We start from the raw sequence: 19126 nt of genomic DNA on the forward strand, positions 1-19126 counted from the left end.
TGTCAAATTTCATTACCCAAAAGGAAGAAAAAAAATGAAATTCACAAACTAGCCATATGGGTTTTAGAGAATCATCTGAGAATGTACCCTTCTGAGAGTTCTTGTCTGACGAGGAAATATATCTGTCACTTCTAAACATGTTCCGTTCTAATTCCCCTGTGTTTCTTTTCTTTTTGGTAAATATATTCATTTTCTTTTTCTCGTTTGGTCAGCTGATTTCTGGGTGTCTTTTGTTGACTTCTGTTAGATAATGGGATCCCTGTTCTCCCGTGGACTATATCAAACTGCCGAATGACTTCTGAAAATCCAACGACAAAGATAAAAGGTGAGATGTTATTTTCACAATTTCATCACAGGCGACAACTTTGAACTTGGGATGTTTTATGGGTTTGACTTAAAATTGGGTTGTGAACAAGGAGTCATTGTGTTGCATCTCAAGGTAATTCATTTCTATAGAAGCTAGGCTTTGCAGGAAGACTGAGTTGAACAGTTTGTGATGGATTGAGTGTCTGCCGAGAATCGGAGAGTTAAGAATCCAAATGAGGTCGTTGAGTAGTGTCAGTCTAGAGTGATCGGTTTAATGGAGAATCCCTAGGTGGAGATGGGTTTTAGGTATTCTTTATCTTGGTGAATTTTTTTTTGGTAATTTCAGGAACCCATTAATTTGAAAGTTAGATTTATGGAAAAGGTTGGTGTTCATGAACTGATCGGGGTTTATGGTGGGCTTTGCCTGCAAGGAAATATAGTTGATTGTTGTTTTTTGGTTTATTTGGAGTCTTGGAGATGTCGGCTTTTATTTGATGTGTTTTTTTTCCCCTTAAAGTAGATGTCTTTGTATGGTCCATTTTTCCTTTCCTTTTATGAGTAGAGTGTTGAGTTTATCTCAATTTCACCTTTTTCTTTGCCAATTTGATCAATTAGTTGTTTGAGTTAATTAGTTTTGTCCATTTTGGGATTTCGTGCTGGCATATTTTGAGGCTTTCTTTCTTTTGTACTTTGGATTCGCAGAGGAGAATCAGTGTAGTAGTATCATTCGAGGGAGGATTATGAATTGCTTCTTTTTCTCCAATACGGAGAAGGATGAACTGAAGACCGTAAAATCCACCTCAGTTCGGTCCTGGGCATCCTCATCCAGTGGTTGTGATATGAAGAGGTCAGGATCTGAGTTCAATATGTCCTCGGAGATGAGCCCAGGATCTATTGGGCGCTCCACATTTCCAAGTTTTTCTCAGAAGCCCAGCAACCTTAGAGTGTTCAATTACTCAGAGCTGAAGACAGCCACCAAAAACTTCAACAGGTCACTTATGATCGGGGAAGGAGGGTTTGGGTGTGTTTACAGGGGTATGATAAAAAATTTAGAAGACCCACATAACAAGCTCGACGTTGCTGTTAAACAACTAAGCAGGAGAGGATTGCAGGTAAGGTTTCTTCCTCTTGACTTTGAGTGCTAATATTTTAATTAGTCTAAAAATTTGTTTATGAGTCCTTGCGTTTAATGCGATGCAAAGTTGCCTTATTTATAATTGTCTCATGCAAGGAAGATGAGCTGCAATCTTGTTTCCAACTAATGTAATTATCAATATAAACTCTATGGTAGGGTAATGGGAATTGATTTACTGCTAGTTGTGATGAAGCCAATCAACAAGGGTAACAGAAGGAACCAATACAATGTCAGTGGCATGTTCATCACCATAAGGTGGTCCTGGTTTGCCGTCAGCAGCCCATTATATTAATGAAGGATGAACTTCATGGTTGGCCAGTTGGGACTGCTCAAAGGGCTCTGATATTTTCTACCAGCAAATTATTGGCTTAACATTTGGTAGTTGTTAGGTTGCCAGCTCTGGATAGAATGGGAAGCTGTAGATTTCACACCTAAGAATTCTGGGTAGAGTTTTGGCACCGCAAAATGGCTGACCTTATAAGAAAGCTGTATGCTGTACAAGTCATACCCTGTGCACAAGGCTCCTGTGTTTAACAGGGTCAGGGGAGGGTCAGATGTAGGCAACCGTACCACTGTTTCTGGAGAGGCTGTTTCCAGGACGTGAGCTCATGACCAAGTTTACTATAAGTGAGCACTTGATTGACATGCCAAGTGCGGCCCTCCAGTACGGTGCCGTACTGATTGATTAAAAGGGCAAAAAATCCAAAGAAATTTCCTACCCTGGTGCATGATGTTTATTATAATCCAGCTCTATATAACATGATGGTCTTTTGAATATAGGTCCATCCAACTGTGGCTCTGTTATGATCTTAGTTATGGATCTTATTGGCTCCACTGTTGTTTTTCAGTGGTGGAGTAGGAAACCTCACACTGCATAGTAGTTGTTTTGATTAGTTAGTTTCCTTATTCGATTGTGGTTCTGTTGCTGTATATTACACGTCATAAATAGAAGCTGATAGCCCAGCAGTAATGCATAGACACAACTATTGCTGGTTCTATTCTCTCTGTCTCTTAATTGTCTTCTTTCAGTTTGCCTTTTCGCTTTCTGATTATATTGAGTTACGTGGTACCAGAGCAGTCTGATCAATAATGTCTCTTCGTGAAGGATCCCATCCACAAGAATAGGTCTATATTCATGTAAAGCTTATCGCCTCTGTTTTTTTCTGGTTAATCTCCAACATGTTAGCAGAACTACTGATATATTAAGTATAGAGGCAGCATCATTATTTCCTAATGGCTCAGGGCTTTTATTGTCGATATTGATTAGCACCTTTGACTCTGATCCGGAGTTCAAAGTTCCGGAATATCAACTATCAATTGATTCCACTAGCAAGGGTGATACTGTCTTTTTTTTAACCAATATTTATTTCTCTTATTGTCCCTGATCTGGCCAGAATATGTCATTTACGTTTTGAGAGATTATTACCCACCTCTAATAGGAGATTAGATTGCTTTTTAGGGCCCATTTGGCCCCGCGATCTCGTGCTAGTGAAAATATCCAATTTATCGTTTCATGATGACGTATTTGAAGCAATCTGCTTACTGTTATCAGATATCTTTACAGATCAGTATCATACTTTGGGTTTGTTTGCCTGATAACTGTTCTTCACATATATCTAATGGTTTATGTGAGATCAATTTAAGGAGCATTCAATCAAATTCAGGAGTTGTTTTGCCTTCAGCTGTTCTATGTTACTCAGATCTGAGTTTTATCTTCTCAAATATCAAGGTTGATGATTGCTGCTACCACTGTATGAATCTCGGAGAAATTTTGACCCAGCCAATAGGAAGAACTGGTGGAAACAAAAATGACCAAAATTAGACTGAAATTTTGGTTGAAATATTGTTTGAAAATTTCAGTTGAAATTTTGGAAATTAAGTGCGACTCCCAATCAAAGGGATGTATTGAATTGATTTTTGGGAGGACATCTTCTCCTACCCAACCCACCACAGTACATGCTACCAGCAGCCTCATATGAATTTATCACAATGGATCAGGGGGCTTCGTCAGAATTGGCTGATCTGTGTCCTGCGACAGGTACTCAAAGAACCATGCATGTTAGATCCATCAAACTTCAGGAAGTACTTAGCAGATGTATTAAGATCTTAGATAAGTGTGATGAGATGATGAGCTTGAAAATAATGTTATATTAGAACAACTTACATATATAATCCTTTGCAAACTATTACATTTACACCCGCTAAAATTTTTTTCTATTACAACTATCTGCTTGTGCCTAGCATTGTTAGTTTTAAATAGAAAATGACATATTTGCGCTTATTGAATCTTCTATATATAAGGAAAAAATTGAAAAAAGACCTAATAATAGCCAAAAAACACAATGCCACGTACAAAATTCCCTAACTTCTCGATTCAATTAAAAAAATAAATTATATTCCATAGTTCTTGCTAAGTAGGGGTGAAAGTTAAGCCCTGGTGGTCTATTATTCTCTCGCTTGACTTGTCCCTGATTTTCTGGCTCTGATTTTGGCCTTAATCCTTCCCCTGATTTTGTCCTTGATTTAGCCCTGATCTTGACCTTGATTTTGTCCTTAATATTTTCCCTCATATTAACCTTGATCCTAGCCATAATTTGGCTATGATTTTAACTATGGATTTAACCGTGAATTTAACCCTAATATTGATCCTCATGTTAACGTTGATCTATACCCTGAGTTTACCACGAGTCATTCTAATCCCATGACTCCACTTCTTTTCTATATTATTTTTTATTTTGTTGTTGTTGTAGTTTAGTAAAAATAAATGATTTATTGTTTTTTATATTTACATGTTACCATAAAAACAAACAAACTAAGTCCTTGGCTACACCCTATTTAATATGTAAATTTTTGTTGACTTACTTAGCTATATTGTACTCTATTATTGTTGTAAATGGAATCTAAAATCCAATTAAATTAGGGTGTTTTTGAATCAAAGTTCTAATTGAATTGGAATACTTTTAAAGGCCAAAAGTTTAAGGTCATAAATCGTTACTTTTGATCTAGGGTCTTGTAGGATCAAAATTCCACGTAAACTGTTTCAAGTGCTTTTCAATGATCAGCACACATAACAAGTTTAACTCAGGACTTCCTACGAGTGTGAATGTGTAGTAGCCTCATACTGTAAACAAGAATTGAGAACCAATTCAAGTCATTGTTGCACTAAAGCATAATTTTTCTGGATAAACAACCTTGATTTCAACATCTAAGTAAAATTTAGAAGTAGAAGATTTTCAAGAGAAAACTTAAATTATCATTATGTATATATTAAATTTTTTTTTTGATGGCATAATGTATTATCAAAATATTTTTGACCATATTAATTGTTGATAAAGGATGATGCTTCAACGTCTGATGATGTGAGGTATCTATCTTTAACCATATTGTTTGTTTTATACTTTTATGCATTTTATTTTTACTTTACCTTGGATTTTTTGAAATTTTTGATATCAGATTTATTAGTAGCTTGGAAGTTTTATAATTTAAAATTTTTTTTTATATATAGATGGTTTGAAGTTAAAAATAGGTTAGATTATGCATTTAATTAACATATATATTGTTGAGACTTGTGCAACCTTGATGCACAAGCCTTGTGGCTGTTGACTTGGTGCCTAAGACTTGGGGCAGCAGTCTGGGTGCACAAGTTGCATAAGTTTCTATTTTTGGAGAAGTCTTGGTGCACGAGTTTTGAAGAATTAGAGTCTCTATTTTCACTTTGTTACTATTTTCATATATTCTATTTTGGGGCAGAATCATGTGTAGTTTATTCTGTTATTCGCTTGTAATTTTGTTTCCTTTCTTGGAGGACAAGGTTACTTGTCTCTCAAGTTGTAATTGGTGTTTGAAGGCTATAAATAAACCAGCTTGCGGTTCTGGATTAATGTTGTTGGTGGTTTTCTTCTTCTCCTTTCTCTTGTTGCTTGCTTTCTTCTTCAGTTCACCTACTGGTTTGATTATTACAGCTTGACGTCTAACATGGTATCAAAGCTCTTTTAATCAAATCAGTATTCTCCCAATCGAGCTCTTCTGAAAAGCTTCTTTTTGTTATTCTTCCTTTTGTGTACAACAACTGTCGTTGCAAATAACATGTTTTTAGATCAGTCCTTCATGTAAACTGATGTCCCCTGCCTACTACCTGTATTGAAGCCCCCAGAGCTTGGATCGACTTCAATTTTTACTACCCTATCTCCCCCTTTATTTCTGCATTCAGCGGATTACAGTTTTTTATAATCCAAGTTCTGGGCTACGGCTATCTTTGCACTTTTGCACTGCTGGTTTGTTTGTGTTTTCCACTACGGTGGTGTTATATCTGGTAAGATCTACCTCAGTTTTCTATGTCAACCATAATTGGTGATTCCACTATGAGTATTGCTGACTCCAAGGGACCTCTAGGAGACAACATAGATGTTCAGATCATGTCCATTAAATTAAAAGGTAGTTCTCACTACCTATTATGGTCTTAAGTTGTTTGTGTTTATATTCTTGCAAAGGGTAAGCTCAAATTTATTGAGACTAACCTCCCAGCTGAAACTAATTAAACCTATGCTAGTTGGGCCCAAGATGATGCGATCATTAAGATCTGGATGTGGAATGGATGGAACTTGACATAGTTGCAAATGTTATGTTTCACAAAACTGCCAGGGAATATGGGATAATTTCCATGAAACATATCTCAAGCCAAAAATATGACCCGCATCTATAATATTTATGAAAAATTATTTCAGTTTCGGTAAGCTGATAAATCTCTGTGGGATTACTAAATTCTTTCAAAGGCATGATTGAGGAGTTGAATGTCTTTTAGTCTCTCTCTACTAATATAGAGAAACTTAAAGCTTAGAGGAATGAAATTGTTTGTGTCTAAGTTTCTTGTTGGTTTAAATTATGAACTAAAGGCCGTCAAATGACATCTCTTAGTAGGTGAATATGTTCCTAATCTCAATGATGCATACTCTAGACTCCAATGAATTGCATTGCTTGACAGTAATTCTCCTGGGATTGGTTCCAAAGGAGAAAGTTCTGCTTTTACTTCTACTCGCGGTAGGGGCCATGGTCGTGGTTGGGGGGAGTTAATCGATCATCTGGTGGTTGTGGTGTTCAGAAGTTAGATAATTCATCTTGGTTATGAACTCATTGTGGTCATTGTGGCAAAGTAGGACACTTGGTAGAGGCTTGTTGGGTTAAGCCTGGGAAGCCAGAATGGGCCAAACAACTTGCCATTCATGTTGTATCCGATGGTGGTATAAAAACGTTAACATCTAACAATAATGCTTCAAGACCTTCCTTTTGGGGACTATCTAAAACTCTACGTGATGATGTGAGTGAAATCCTTTGTCACTTACAAAGTATTGGAACAACTACTTCTACATCCACGTACTTCTGCCACAATTCTTTCTTATGCAGGTAATACAACATTACTTACTTCTACATCCACCCTTTTGATCATCGATTCAGGGGCTTCTTCCCATATGATTGATAGTCATCCCTTTTTAGTTTGTTCTCTAAATCCACTACAAATAGTTTTGTTGTTATAGCTAATGAGACTTCCACACCTATTTTAGGTTCTTGAAGTGTCTCTCTTCCCTTAAACTATCATCAGTTCTACGTGTTGCTCACTTTTCATTCAATTTATTACTTGTTAGTCAGTTAACTAAAGCCTTAAATCATTCTGTAACATTCTCTCCTACTTCTTTTGTTTTTCAGGATCTTAACATAAGGAAGACGATTGGTTGGGGGGGGGGTGAACTGAATGGACTTTACTATCTAGACTATGCTACCCCAATTGCGGCTCTTTTTGATAATGGTGTGGATGCTTTTCAATGGCACTATTGATTAGATTGTCTTTCCTTAGCTTGGTTGAAATTTTTATATCCCTCTTTTAGGTTTGTGTCTAAGTTGAACCGTGAGGAGTGTGAGTTAGGAAAACATCATCGTGCCACCTATCCTCCCCACATTGTCCTTCGTAGTGAATCTTTATTTTCTTTAGTTCATTTTGACATCTTGGGGCAAACAAAGTTAGTAATAAACATAGCTTTTGCTATTTTGTGACTTTTGTGGACGACTTTTCTCGTCTTTTCCACGTGGTTGTATCTTTTAAAAGATTGCACTGAGTTTTTATCAAAATTTAAAAGTTTTGTTCATGAAATAAAGAGATCTGATAATGCTTTGGAATATGTGCAAAATGATGTATCTAGTTTTTGTTTCTGCATGATTCATCAAATCAGTTGTTCCTTAACTCCTCAACAGAATGGAGAGGCTGAACGCAAGAATCGTCACCTCTTGGAGGTTGCACGAGCTCTCTTACTTTTATATGAATGCGCCCAAGAGTTACTAGTGTCATAGTGTTTTGACTGCATTTCATTTAATCAATTGAATGCCCTCAGCCTTACTTTTTGATAAGTAACGGTTTTCGATTGTTTTTCCCAATGGAGATCCATTTTTAATGCCACCTAAGTCTTCTATTGTGTCTGTTTTGTTCATAATATACATATTGTAAATAAGCTTTCTCCCTAGTCTATAGAGTGCATTTTCATGGGTACTCACGTACTCAAAAGGTTTTCAGTGGTATGATCCCATTCGTCATAAATAGTTTGTGAGTGTTGATGTGGCATTTTTCGAGGATACCCCATATTGTTTGAGTCCATCTCTGTTTGATGAAAATTTTGTTCTAAATGATACTCCTCCCATTCCTTCTTTAGTTCCGTCGACAGACAATGCTCCTCTACTGGTCTATCAGCATAAGCGTAAGTTGACGGGTCATATTATGGATAATAAAGTCCCTCATAGTGACACTAGCGTTTCTCCTCCAATGGATGTTGATGTTAGTTCCACTATGGTTCCATCTTCACCCTCTCCATTAGTGGATTCTTCTACTAGTGGCCCCCTTTTGACTTTGGATGACTTAGCTATTGCCATCCAGAAATGTACATGAACTTGCACTCTCTGTTCCAATGTTGTTTACCCAATTTCTTATTATGTGTCTGTATCCCATTTACCTTCCTCTTTTCATGATCTTGTTGTTTCCCTATCTGTCACTCATATTCCGACCCATTGTAGTGAGGCCTTTAGTCACTAGCTGGAAAGTTGCTATGGATATGAAAATGGATGCTTTACAATCTTGTAATACTTGGTCTTTGGTAGATTTACCCCTTGGGAAGGATGTGATACGTTGTTGGTGGGTGTATACTATCGGGTATCACTCTGATGGTACAGTTGAAAGGTTGAAGGCTAGCATGGTAGCCGAGGGCTATACACAAACCTTGGTGTTGATTATTTAAGACTTTTTCACTTGTGGCTAGACTCAATTTTGTTCGGTTTTGATTTATTTGGCTATAATCATAACTGGCCTCTTTTTCAGCTAGATATAAAAAAATGCATTCTTGTATGAGGTATCTTAAAGAGGAGTTTTATATGGAGCAACCTCTAGGGTATGTTACTCAGGGGGAGGATCGTAGTCGTGTTTGTAAGTTACATAAAGCAATTTATGGTCTCAAATTGTCTCCGCGAGCTTGGTTTGAGAAATTCAGCAGTACTATGGAGTCTTTCAGGTATGTTTAGTGTTATTCTAACCGTTCTATTTTTGTCCGACGGCAAGGTGGCAATATAGTTATTATGGCAGTGTATGTAGATGAGATAATTCTTTCAGGAAATAATGTTGCAGCTATCGATGCAGTTTAGGCGCACTTATAAAAACTCTTCCAGACTAAAGACTTAGGTAATCTACAATATTTCTTGGGAATTGAGGCAATCCAAAGTAAAAAAGGAATTAGCTTGTCACGGAGGAAGTATGTTTTGGATCTTTTTACTAAGACTGGAATGCTTGCCTCCAAACCCTCTTACATTCCCATGTATCCTCAATTAAAATTTGGACTTAATGATGGTGAGTTGTTGGATGATGTCCATCACCACAGAAGTCCGGATGGGAAGCTTATCTTATAGTTACACGGCTTGATATCTCTTATGCTATAGGAGTGTTAAAGTCAGTTTTTGCAGTCCCCTAAGAAGGCCAGTTGGGATGCAACAATAAGGGTGCTTTCTCAAAAGTGCTCCTGGTAAAGGACTTATTTATCGACCAAATCGAAGTATGTATTTGGTTGCTTTCTCTGATGTGGATTAGGCAAAAACGACAATTGATCGTCAGTCTACAATAGGTTATTGTACTTTTCTTGGTGGGAATGGAATCTTATGACTTGGAGAACTAAAAAGCAGTCCATTGTTGCCCAATCTAGCACTGAAGCAAAACATAGAGCTATGGCCCACATGGCTACAGAGTTAATGTGGCTTCGAAGCCCCTTGTTGGAGGAGATGGGGTTTCCAATTTTCTCTCCCATTAGGATGTTTTGTGATAATCAAGTTACCGCTTATATTGCTAGTAACCTAGTTTTCCATGAGAGGACGAAGCATATAGAGGTAGATTGCCATTTTGTTTGTGATGTAGTTAAGAAGAAAATTATTGAGACATCCTTTGTGGGTTCTACTGATCAGCTAGCTGACGTGTTCACTAAAGCTTTGTTCAAACCTAATTTTGGGTTTATTTGTTCCAAGCTGGGCATGAGAGACTTGTGTGCTCCAGCTTGTGGGGGAGTGTTGAGACTTGCGCAAGCCTTGTGAGTTGCATAAGTTTCTATTTTTGGTGAAGAAGTCTTAGTGCATAAGTTTTGAAGAATTAACGTTTATGTTTCTACTTAGTTTCTATTTTCAGTTTGGTACTATTTCCATACTTTCTATTTCTGTTTCTTTCTATTTTGGGCAGAATCCTATGTTAGTTTATTTTGTCCTTCATTTGTAATTTTGTTTCCTTTTCTAGAGGACAATGTTACTTGTCTCTCAAGTTGTAATTGGAGTTTGAAGGCTATAAATAGACCAACCTGTGATTTTAGGAAGTTAATCAAGAATCACAGGCTACTACTGGTTCTTCTTCTTCTCCTTTTTCTTCTCCCTTGCTTTCTTCTTCAGTTCAACTACTGATTTGATTCTTAGAGCTTGATTTCCAACATACATATATATACTAACCAGATGCTAGGGTTTGGGACAAGAATAGGGCCATCGAGGATAAGGATAGGGATAACAACAGAGACACAGACATGGCCATGGTAGGAGATCTCGCAAGATGTTGTCAAGATCTTGCTCTTCCATCGCCTCAAGACAGGACCAAGAGATACCAGGATTTTACCCCAACTCAATCGACATCTTGGTTAAGTCGAGATCTCGGCTTGGCCAGGGATCTTGGACGAACCAACACCAATATTACCCCCTCTTGTTTGAGTGGAGACGAGATTCCAATCTAGTCTCGACTCTCTCTCGCTCCTCTTGCTCCATATCTTCACAGCAACCTGCAAGGGTGATTTTGGCTGGATTTTTTCATTAAATTTTGTTGGATCTTTGCATGCACCACTCCTAAGGACTCTTTAGCACATCTATATCAACAAACCAACATCAATCATGGCCATTTTGAAGGTGTTCTTCTAGCAAGGTGAAATTTCGTGAATGATGATACTCTTCAAGCAAAACCATTTAAAGTCCTCATCAGATGTGAAATGAGGTTCAAACAACACTTGGTTGGAAACCATAGGGATACACCCAAGTGCCCTGCTGTCACTAATTTTGTGAGGGATGACATTCTTGACCACCTCGTCGGGTTGGCTGAAATACATTGAGATGCCAAAGAGGACTTGCAAGATGTGGTCCTAGTGTTGGTGGAGCTGAGCCTTGATTAATTTCATCTCACCTTGTTTTATGAAGTTATAATTTATGTCATAAGTGCTTGTACTACTGTATGCTCAAGAGTTGAGAATGATGATGTAGTATTGTACTTATGTGGATGGAATTTTGAACAATGTAAGTTATTTGGTGTGTCTTATCACTTGGTTTTCAATTATATCAATTAATGGTTCTAAATTTCATGTTTTATAACATTGTATGTTCATTCCTATACCATTTCGGTTTCAACCTTAGGGTTGAATTGGAACTCATACATAGAGTTGTTTTCTCACAAATCTAAGGTCACCAATATGTTTAAAAGGTCTGAAATAGGGCTAAATATCAATTTCCAAGCCCAGCCTGACCCTTGAAACCGCCAAGATGGGCCCTTGAGTTCACTCAAGTTGAACCCCTGAGATTTACGACATCTCGACTAAGATCTCGGTATTTTTGAAGGGCGAGATTGCCCTCAAGAGCGAGATATCCTACTATGGACATGGCCAATTAGGGACAAGGACAGAGACAGGGACATGGCCAGCTCGGGTCGACAAGTCTCAATTAGGAACAATTAGGTAGGGCTTGGGTTTGGTTTGGCCTATCAGGGTCAGGGTCGGTCAAGGACAAGAATCTTAGGCTCTGAATGAGGGTTAGGGTGGGTATGGGCTTAGGTAAGAGCGTTTAGGGCTCAGATTGGGCTTGGAAAAGCCCGGCCAGTCTTTCATATTGCAGTCTTGTTATGAAGCAAAGGAGGGTATGGGAATTCTGAAAATACAATAGATGTTGAGTCATTACTTAAGCCGGTAAGGCTGATATATGATTTGAAATAGAGGCTGTAACTCAAGGTGGTGTAAATGTAATAGCTTACAAACCTAAAGGGTGTATATGTAATTTTCTCCAATTATTATGAATCATTGACAATATGTATAAATGATTTACTTCGTTAATTGTTTAAAACTTTAAATTGCTTATCATTTATGCTTTTAAATACTCAACCAATGTTTACATGTTATTTATACATGAGGAGTCAACGATATATTGCCTATAAAGGATGCCAATGCGAAACACCAATTTAGGTGACTCTTTTTGCAATATGATCCCTGTGTTTATTTAACCTAAAATAGGGTTTTCATGAATGCGAATTTATGCTTCATTCAGATTCTACTGCATGCAACCCAGCAAGAGGAGTGCAAAAGACCATTCTGATTTTTTGTTTCTCTCTCTCTTCTCTTACCAAACCAATCCTAGACATGTTTTTATAAGCCTTAAAATAGGCAGCAGAATCAGACCCCAAAAAATGGATAAAACCCACCAAAACATATCACCAAAAGCTGGCAGATACTGATTTTCAGCATGATTTCATCAAAATCTTGGTATCTTGGTAGGGTCGAAATACTGAGACCAAACAAGAATTAGTACTTCCTCTGCTGCTACTAGTCTTCCTGTAAATTGTTTATACAAATTTCTTAGCAGGTCAGAAAGGTTTTACCCAACTATTTTATTATTTTCTATTTAGGATGATGGCTTACAAACTTGAAACCAGGTATTTGAAGTTAAAAGGACGGACCGAAATGGTCCACTTGGTCAATTCCAGTGAGTCAGTTCAATCTTGGTTGAAATTTCAACCAAGACAAATGGAGATTTGACACTTTTAGGTTGGGACATTTCATCTTGTTTTTCGAAATTTCTGCTTGTTTTGACCGGAATTTGAACAGTGGCAAAAACTATGGTTTATTGGGTCACACTATTTAATAAAATACAAACTCACTTTCAAACTTCAAGGCCTGGGTTGCACTAATGTAATTTCCCTCTTTCCAACTAAGCATAGCTCATGGTTTCGTCTATTCTCACTTCTCACTATCTTGCCCCTAGCAAGATGACCGAGATATCAAGATTTCTGTCAAAATCTCGCTGAAATCTGGTACAAGGTCTGCCAAATTCCAGTGGCACGTTATGGTGTGTTTTAGCTATTTTCAGGCCTGATTCTTATTGGGCAGCCTATTGCAGTGCCTATAAACACATATCCATGATTAGTTTGGTGAAAACGAATAGCCCACAATAGTATTTTGGACTCGCACTCTGGCTTGCTCTATGTGGTCAGTCTGAATGTATTTTCACCCATCTAAACATTAAGTCTAAATTCACATTCATGAAAATCTTATTTTAGGTTGTATTAATATTAACACATTTAGATGACCATATTGCGAAAATAATTACCTAGTAGGTGGTTTATATTCACCCTTGATTGCCAATATACTGTTGAATTCTCATTCATAACTACACATTTATACATTGGTCAAGTACATCCTTTTGAGTGGGAGTCCCGAGTCACATAATTTCCAAAATTCTCAAGATTTCAACCGAAAATTTGAAAATTTCCAAAATTTCAATTGAGTTTTTGCCCATCTTCATTTCGACCTACTATCTCATTTCATTAAGGTCGAAATTACTGAAATCTGCCGAAATTTTGGTGAGATGTTGCCAGATTTAGTACCATGTTTTGAGTCTGCTTAAATGTTCTATTTACATAATTGGTTGTTTATGTGTGTTTACTATCTAACAGGGGCACAAAGAATGGGTGACAGAAGTGAATGTCCTTGGTGTGGTTGAACACCCAAACCTGGTCAAACTTGTAGGCTATTGTGCTGAGGATGATGAGAGGGGAATCCAGCGACTCCTGGTTTACGAATATATGCCCAACAGGAGTGTTGAGGACCATCTATCAACTCGGTCACCAGCACCACTTCCTTGGGCCATGAGACTGAAAATTGCTCAAGATGCAGCTCGTGGCTTGGCACACCTCCATGAGAAAATGGATTTTCAGGTATGCTCGTTTTCCATCCCATCTTGTACTTTTATCTGGTTTTAGGTTCTCCTTTATTTTTGTTGGATGTTATAGATTTCTTTATTTTTTTATCATCATGGATTCGTTTTATAAAGTTAAGTTGATGATTATGATGTTTTCATTTATATTTCGTTCAGAACAATAATTTATTCAGAATGTCAGATGCTTTGGAGCAATGTAGTATGTTATTCAGAGAATGGTGATGGGCCTTCACTGTCACATCCCACAAAAATCCACCCAGGGGATACCCTATCTGGATTACTCGGGGGAGTGATCCACAGCCCAAAAGATCAAGTTTAGGAACGATTATATCCACTTAGCACAATAACTTAATCAAAAGCAAGAACAAATCATAGTTTTCAAGTAATTTAATAATAAAAGTCAAGAAAGGATTTCAAAAGGATCACAAAGAACATCAAAGTGCAGAAAATGATACCAATAGAATAAATAGTCAAAGTACGAAATAAAAGGGGAAACCCATTCTACAATAACAGCTGAAGGTAGATCGAATAAAAGTAAATGTTACAACCAGTTCTTAAAAGAAGGGAAAGAAAAAGGTAAGCAACTAAGTTACAGTTTCTTTTAACTTATACAATGTTTCTTCAATAAGATAATCATAAGAAACTAGACAAGGCCGAATCTCCTCCTAACAAATATCAGTCTCGAACTGATAGTCTTCACCGACGTAGTCGCCGTAACCAGTATTGTATGAGTCACCAACTTGGTCTTCAAAGTGTTGACCATTATAGTCAACAGTAGTAGTACCTGCAGGAAAGTCTAACAAAAGATGTTGCAAAAAGGAGTGAGTTCAAAAGAACTCAGCAATGTAGTTATTCCATAATACATAAGCCATATGATACAAGTCATAACATGATGCAATATGATGTGAAACACATGGTGCAAGTATGATTCTAACTCGATGAATGTTGGTCTCTATGGTAGACATGCTTTAAGTCATAGCACCATACTTCTTTAGGTCGTTTGTCACTCCCCCTCAACCATTTAAGGTATCTTGGGTCTGCCGGGGTAGTTGGGTAAAGTCCAAGTCAAAAACCATGGCTGTGGATTTGGTCACTATTTTCTCACATCACCATTGGTATAAGTATTGGCGCATGTCACGGTAAAGCCTAGCCCAATGCAAGTCATCTACTCAGTCATGTCAACTCAGATCCGGATACGTCCATTCCTCAACCATTTTAGATATCTTGGGATCCTTTCTGGTATCCTTCACACTAGAGTCACGTATCCTATGGCTCCAACCTACTCGGACTACGGACTATTCAACCCTATTGGTCATCCACAAATAGTGGACGGGAAGCTCTCACTTCCTCTCACGGGTTGGTTACTGGTCTTGTGTGCCCGTGAGCCCAAGTCTATCCATTTGCAACCCTACCAATAAATGGCCCCCACAATGTGATTCATGTCCTCTCACGGGTTGATTATTGGTCTTAAGCGCCCACAAATCCCCATTGCTACCACGGGTCGTTCGGTCTCAATGCCCTTCCGATTCGGGTCTGACATGACGGGGACATCCTAACCAAACACCACTAGACAAGTCCTATGTATGTTATTCAATAATTCGGGAAAGCGTTGATGGGCATCTTCGGAGAACATCCCATACTATTCCCTCCAATGTCCAAGGACAGAAGTGTCAGTAGGACACTCCCCAATCCCTAATTATACCTAAGCAATCACATGCTTATTTCCATCATATCACATATCAACAATACATCATCATAAGAAAAGATATGTCATAACATCTCATGATCAAGTGTATAAGTACATGACAAGAATAAATAGACATGATAAACAAAGTAATTAAGCATGGTGCTACTGTCATCAGGTAACTACAGTAGTCATATGATGTTTAGAATCAACTAATAAGCTAAGTCTACTAAATTGCCAACAACAGTGTAAAAGTCATACAGTCTATGTTATATGGCGATAACTGTCCTCACCTTAAGCTGTGATGATGATGATCCAAAGGTTACAAAAGAATGATTCAATGATGGTATTAAGACCTTAGACAAACATAAATGAAAGATTGGAGAAGAAATCCGGAAAATCGGAGGTCAAATGGGTCAAAACGGCGAAGAACACAGTTCAGCACCTGCTGAATCGATGCTCCTTGGTTGATGGGATCGACCAAGGAACAAGATCGAGGCTGCATAGTGTATTTTGGTGATTTTGGTCCAAAATCGGTCTTCCGTGGCTTGGATTGATCCGAAACTTGGAGGATGATTAATAACAATATAAGAACACATCTAAGCAAGTAATTAACATCATCTAATGGTTTAATTAGAAAGCCCCAAATCGGAATACTAAGTTCTAGAGACAAGAATCATAGCATCAATGAGAAATCAATGTAATTGAAAGGGAAGCTAGGGAATTAGTTGGGGAATGGATTAGGAACAATATTACAATCATTTGCAAGCCATTACTTAGACTAATCATACTTCACACTTCAGTTTAGGACAAGAAATCAAGTTACTAAGCAAGGATCAAAATGAGAGTGAGGCATAGCAAGAATGAAGGGGAAACTAATGTAAATGGGAGGGGACACGCATGACAAGGTGGTCGATCCCATCAAACAAGGTGTTTGCAAGGTTGAAGCACCTTGGCCATGGTCTCAACAGTAAGAAGAAGAAGAGGGATGAGTAGGATAGAGAGCAAGAGAGAGAATCATACCTTAGAAAATGATAATGGAGGCAAGAGACAATGATCGCAATGATTAGAGTAGAATATCCTTCACCAATATCAAGGAGGAGCTTTGGGGAATCTTCTCCACGTTCTCAGGTGTTGAAATGATTAGAATAGGGTTCAAAACACGAGACTAGCGTAAATAGGGGGTGGAATATTTCAAAAGAATCATTAACTCGCAGCTGGGCAGCCTTGGTCGATGCTCCTTGGTTGATGGGATCGACCAAACAGGATTGGCCAGGCATAGTTCAGCAACTTTGGACAGGGATTTGGAGGGCTATACAGGGTCAAATTGAGTGGGGTTTTCTCCTACAAGTCAATCAAGAAGTCTAGTTTCAGGAAATACCTTCGGATCGAGCACGGGAGTTCATTAGGTACTTCAAATAATTCATCCCTCTTCGATGCGCAGTTTCTTAACAAACACTGACAATGCTTCCCAGTGTGGAGCACCATCATCAATATCCATGGGTTTCGGGTCAAACACCATGTCTTCTACAGAGAGGGCCCACAGAGTCTTCTTCCTTCACTTCGGGACATTGGATCTACCCTAAGGAAAAGGTCAGACATGATTTCCTAAGGCTTTCAAAGATAGCAACATTGAAATCAAGGTCCGACTTCAAGGTCTAACAATAAACAAGCCTTTCTTTATCTCAAAACAAATAGGGTGTCCTGGCTAGGTTTGGGCTGGATTTCACATTCACCATAGGTCAAAATCAGCTTTCACAAATTGTATTCTTCCGCTAAGTCACATTCTTTTAAGTGGTTAAATATGTTGAAGAGCATGGTTACAACGGACTGAATAGTGCAGAAGAACCCCAAGCTGTGTGGTTAAATATGTCCACCCTCATGCACCTGTCCCATCTAGAATTGATACCATTGCAACGCAAATGTTTCGCCAATGTTGCACAGTGATTTTATAGCTTATAATTAATATCTATTATTTGTTGAGTACTTGTGAACCCAAGCCAGATACTAGTGTAATCAATCAGGTTGGAACTTAGAATTGGGAGATCTCTTCCCACACACCTTTTTATCTGTTGATATTCTTTCTTTTCTATTTTGGATGTGTCACTGGTTGCAGTCAAAGGGGCATCTTGCCATGCCAATAAAAGAAAAACAGTTAATATATTTTGGAGGATTCTACTGATATTTATGGTGTTGGAATTGTCTGTTACTGCATCTCTGAGATTTGTCATAATAATTCGTTAGGCACTTATGCTACGTCATTCGGATTTTAAAGCTACATGCATTTTCTTTGATTGACGAATTGTAGTGAAGACCTATACTAGTATGTAATTGCATGATTTTAGATCCAAACATTGTCCAAGCAATTGCTCTTTGTATTGCTGCTTTGTCACTAAACATGACATGTTTCCTTGAACAGATAATATTCCGGGATTTTAAAGCTTCGAATATTCTGTTGGATGAACAATGGAATGCAAAACTGTCTGACTTTGGATTGGCAAGGCAAGGCCCTTCAGAAGGTTTGAGTCATGTCTCAACTGCGGTATGTATATGTTCATTATGCATGATACATTGCATGATTTATAAGAAAAAGTATCGGCTGGTACTAATCACATGGTAGTAGATATCCCAAGGAAAAGATACATGATTGCTATGATACTATAATGATGCATGTGACTTGCTAATGTGAATAGGGGTACCAATACCTGATCTTTTTTCAGATAAGATATCTCCAGACTTCCCTGGTTCATATCCTGGGCATTAAAATTGTGGATATAGTCAATGCTTTTATATAAAATAAACCATGGCTCTTTTGTGATGGGTTGACCACGTTCAACGGAGGTCTTTGGATGCTCTAGTCTGGAGGAGTGATAAAGAGCCCAGGACGTACATAACTGACCCTTATGATAAGTGGTGAGGAAAGACATGGATATCTTAGCTCTTCTATCCAGGACAACTTCAAATGGAGCTGATTGGAAGGCAAGGATCCTTGTAGGTGACCCCATTTAGAGGGATGAGGCTGAGTTGTTGTTGCCTGCTTGGGGCCAGCAGTTGGTGGCCTTGGACAGTCTCTAAAAGGTCATGTAGAGCAAAAAATGGTGCGATCATGGGGTTGGAAAACCCTGTTAGGGTTAGCTATTGACTTACATGAAGAGTAGAACACTCAAATCAAATGATTGTTGGTGAAACAATAAATAAACTGAAGTTTGCAAGACATTTGAAGAACTGTAAATATAGGGAATCTTAAACGAAATTAAAGAACAAAGGAAGATAGGGTCTAAGGGGGATTATAAATTAAAGAGAGAGGGAGGGGATAGGTTTGGAGTAAAGTTGTAAAAATGATGAAAGGGTAATAAGAAAAGGGGAGGGTATTTTGGGGATCCAATTTTTATTAGTGTCCTAATCTAAGTGAGTTTCCTATTACGCTTTAGGCTTAATTAGGTAAGTGCTAGAGTTGTATTTGAGTTATATTTCTGTTCTGT

The 19126-nt window shown here is 38.0% G+C and overlaps 1 protein-coding gene across 3 annotated transcripts in view; it reads left to right on the forward strand.

Annotated features, from left to right (window-relative positions):
* LOC149021936 (serine/threonine-protein kinase PCRK1-like) overlaps positions 1-19126 on the forward strand; it is a 30007-nt gene continuing 10881 nt past the window's right edge. The window contains exons 1-5 of one of the 3 annotated variants that reach the window (XM_089150139.1): positions 1-139; positions 248-325; positions 1009-1418; positions 13698-13958; positions 18064-18186. In XM_089150139.1, coding sequence (XP_089006265.1) covers positions 292-325; positions 1009-1418; positions 13698-13958; positions 18064-18186 — 828 coding nt within the window. In that variant the 5' untranslated portion in view covers positions 1-139; positions 248-291. The other 2 variants (XM_089150140.1, XM_089150141.1) reach the window with 2 other exon arrangements.

The sequence above is a fragment of the Hakea prostrata genome, chromosome 3 (genome assembly GCF_041222555.1).
Source record: "Hakea prostrata isolate BN-2017 chromosome 3, UWA_Hpros_2, whole genome shotgun sequence".
Lineage (NCBI taxonomy): Eukaryota > Viridiplantae > Streptophyta > Magnoliopsida > Proteales > Proteaceae > Hakea > Hakea prostrata.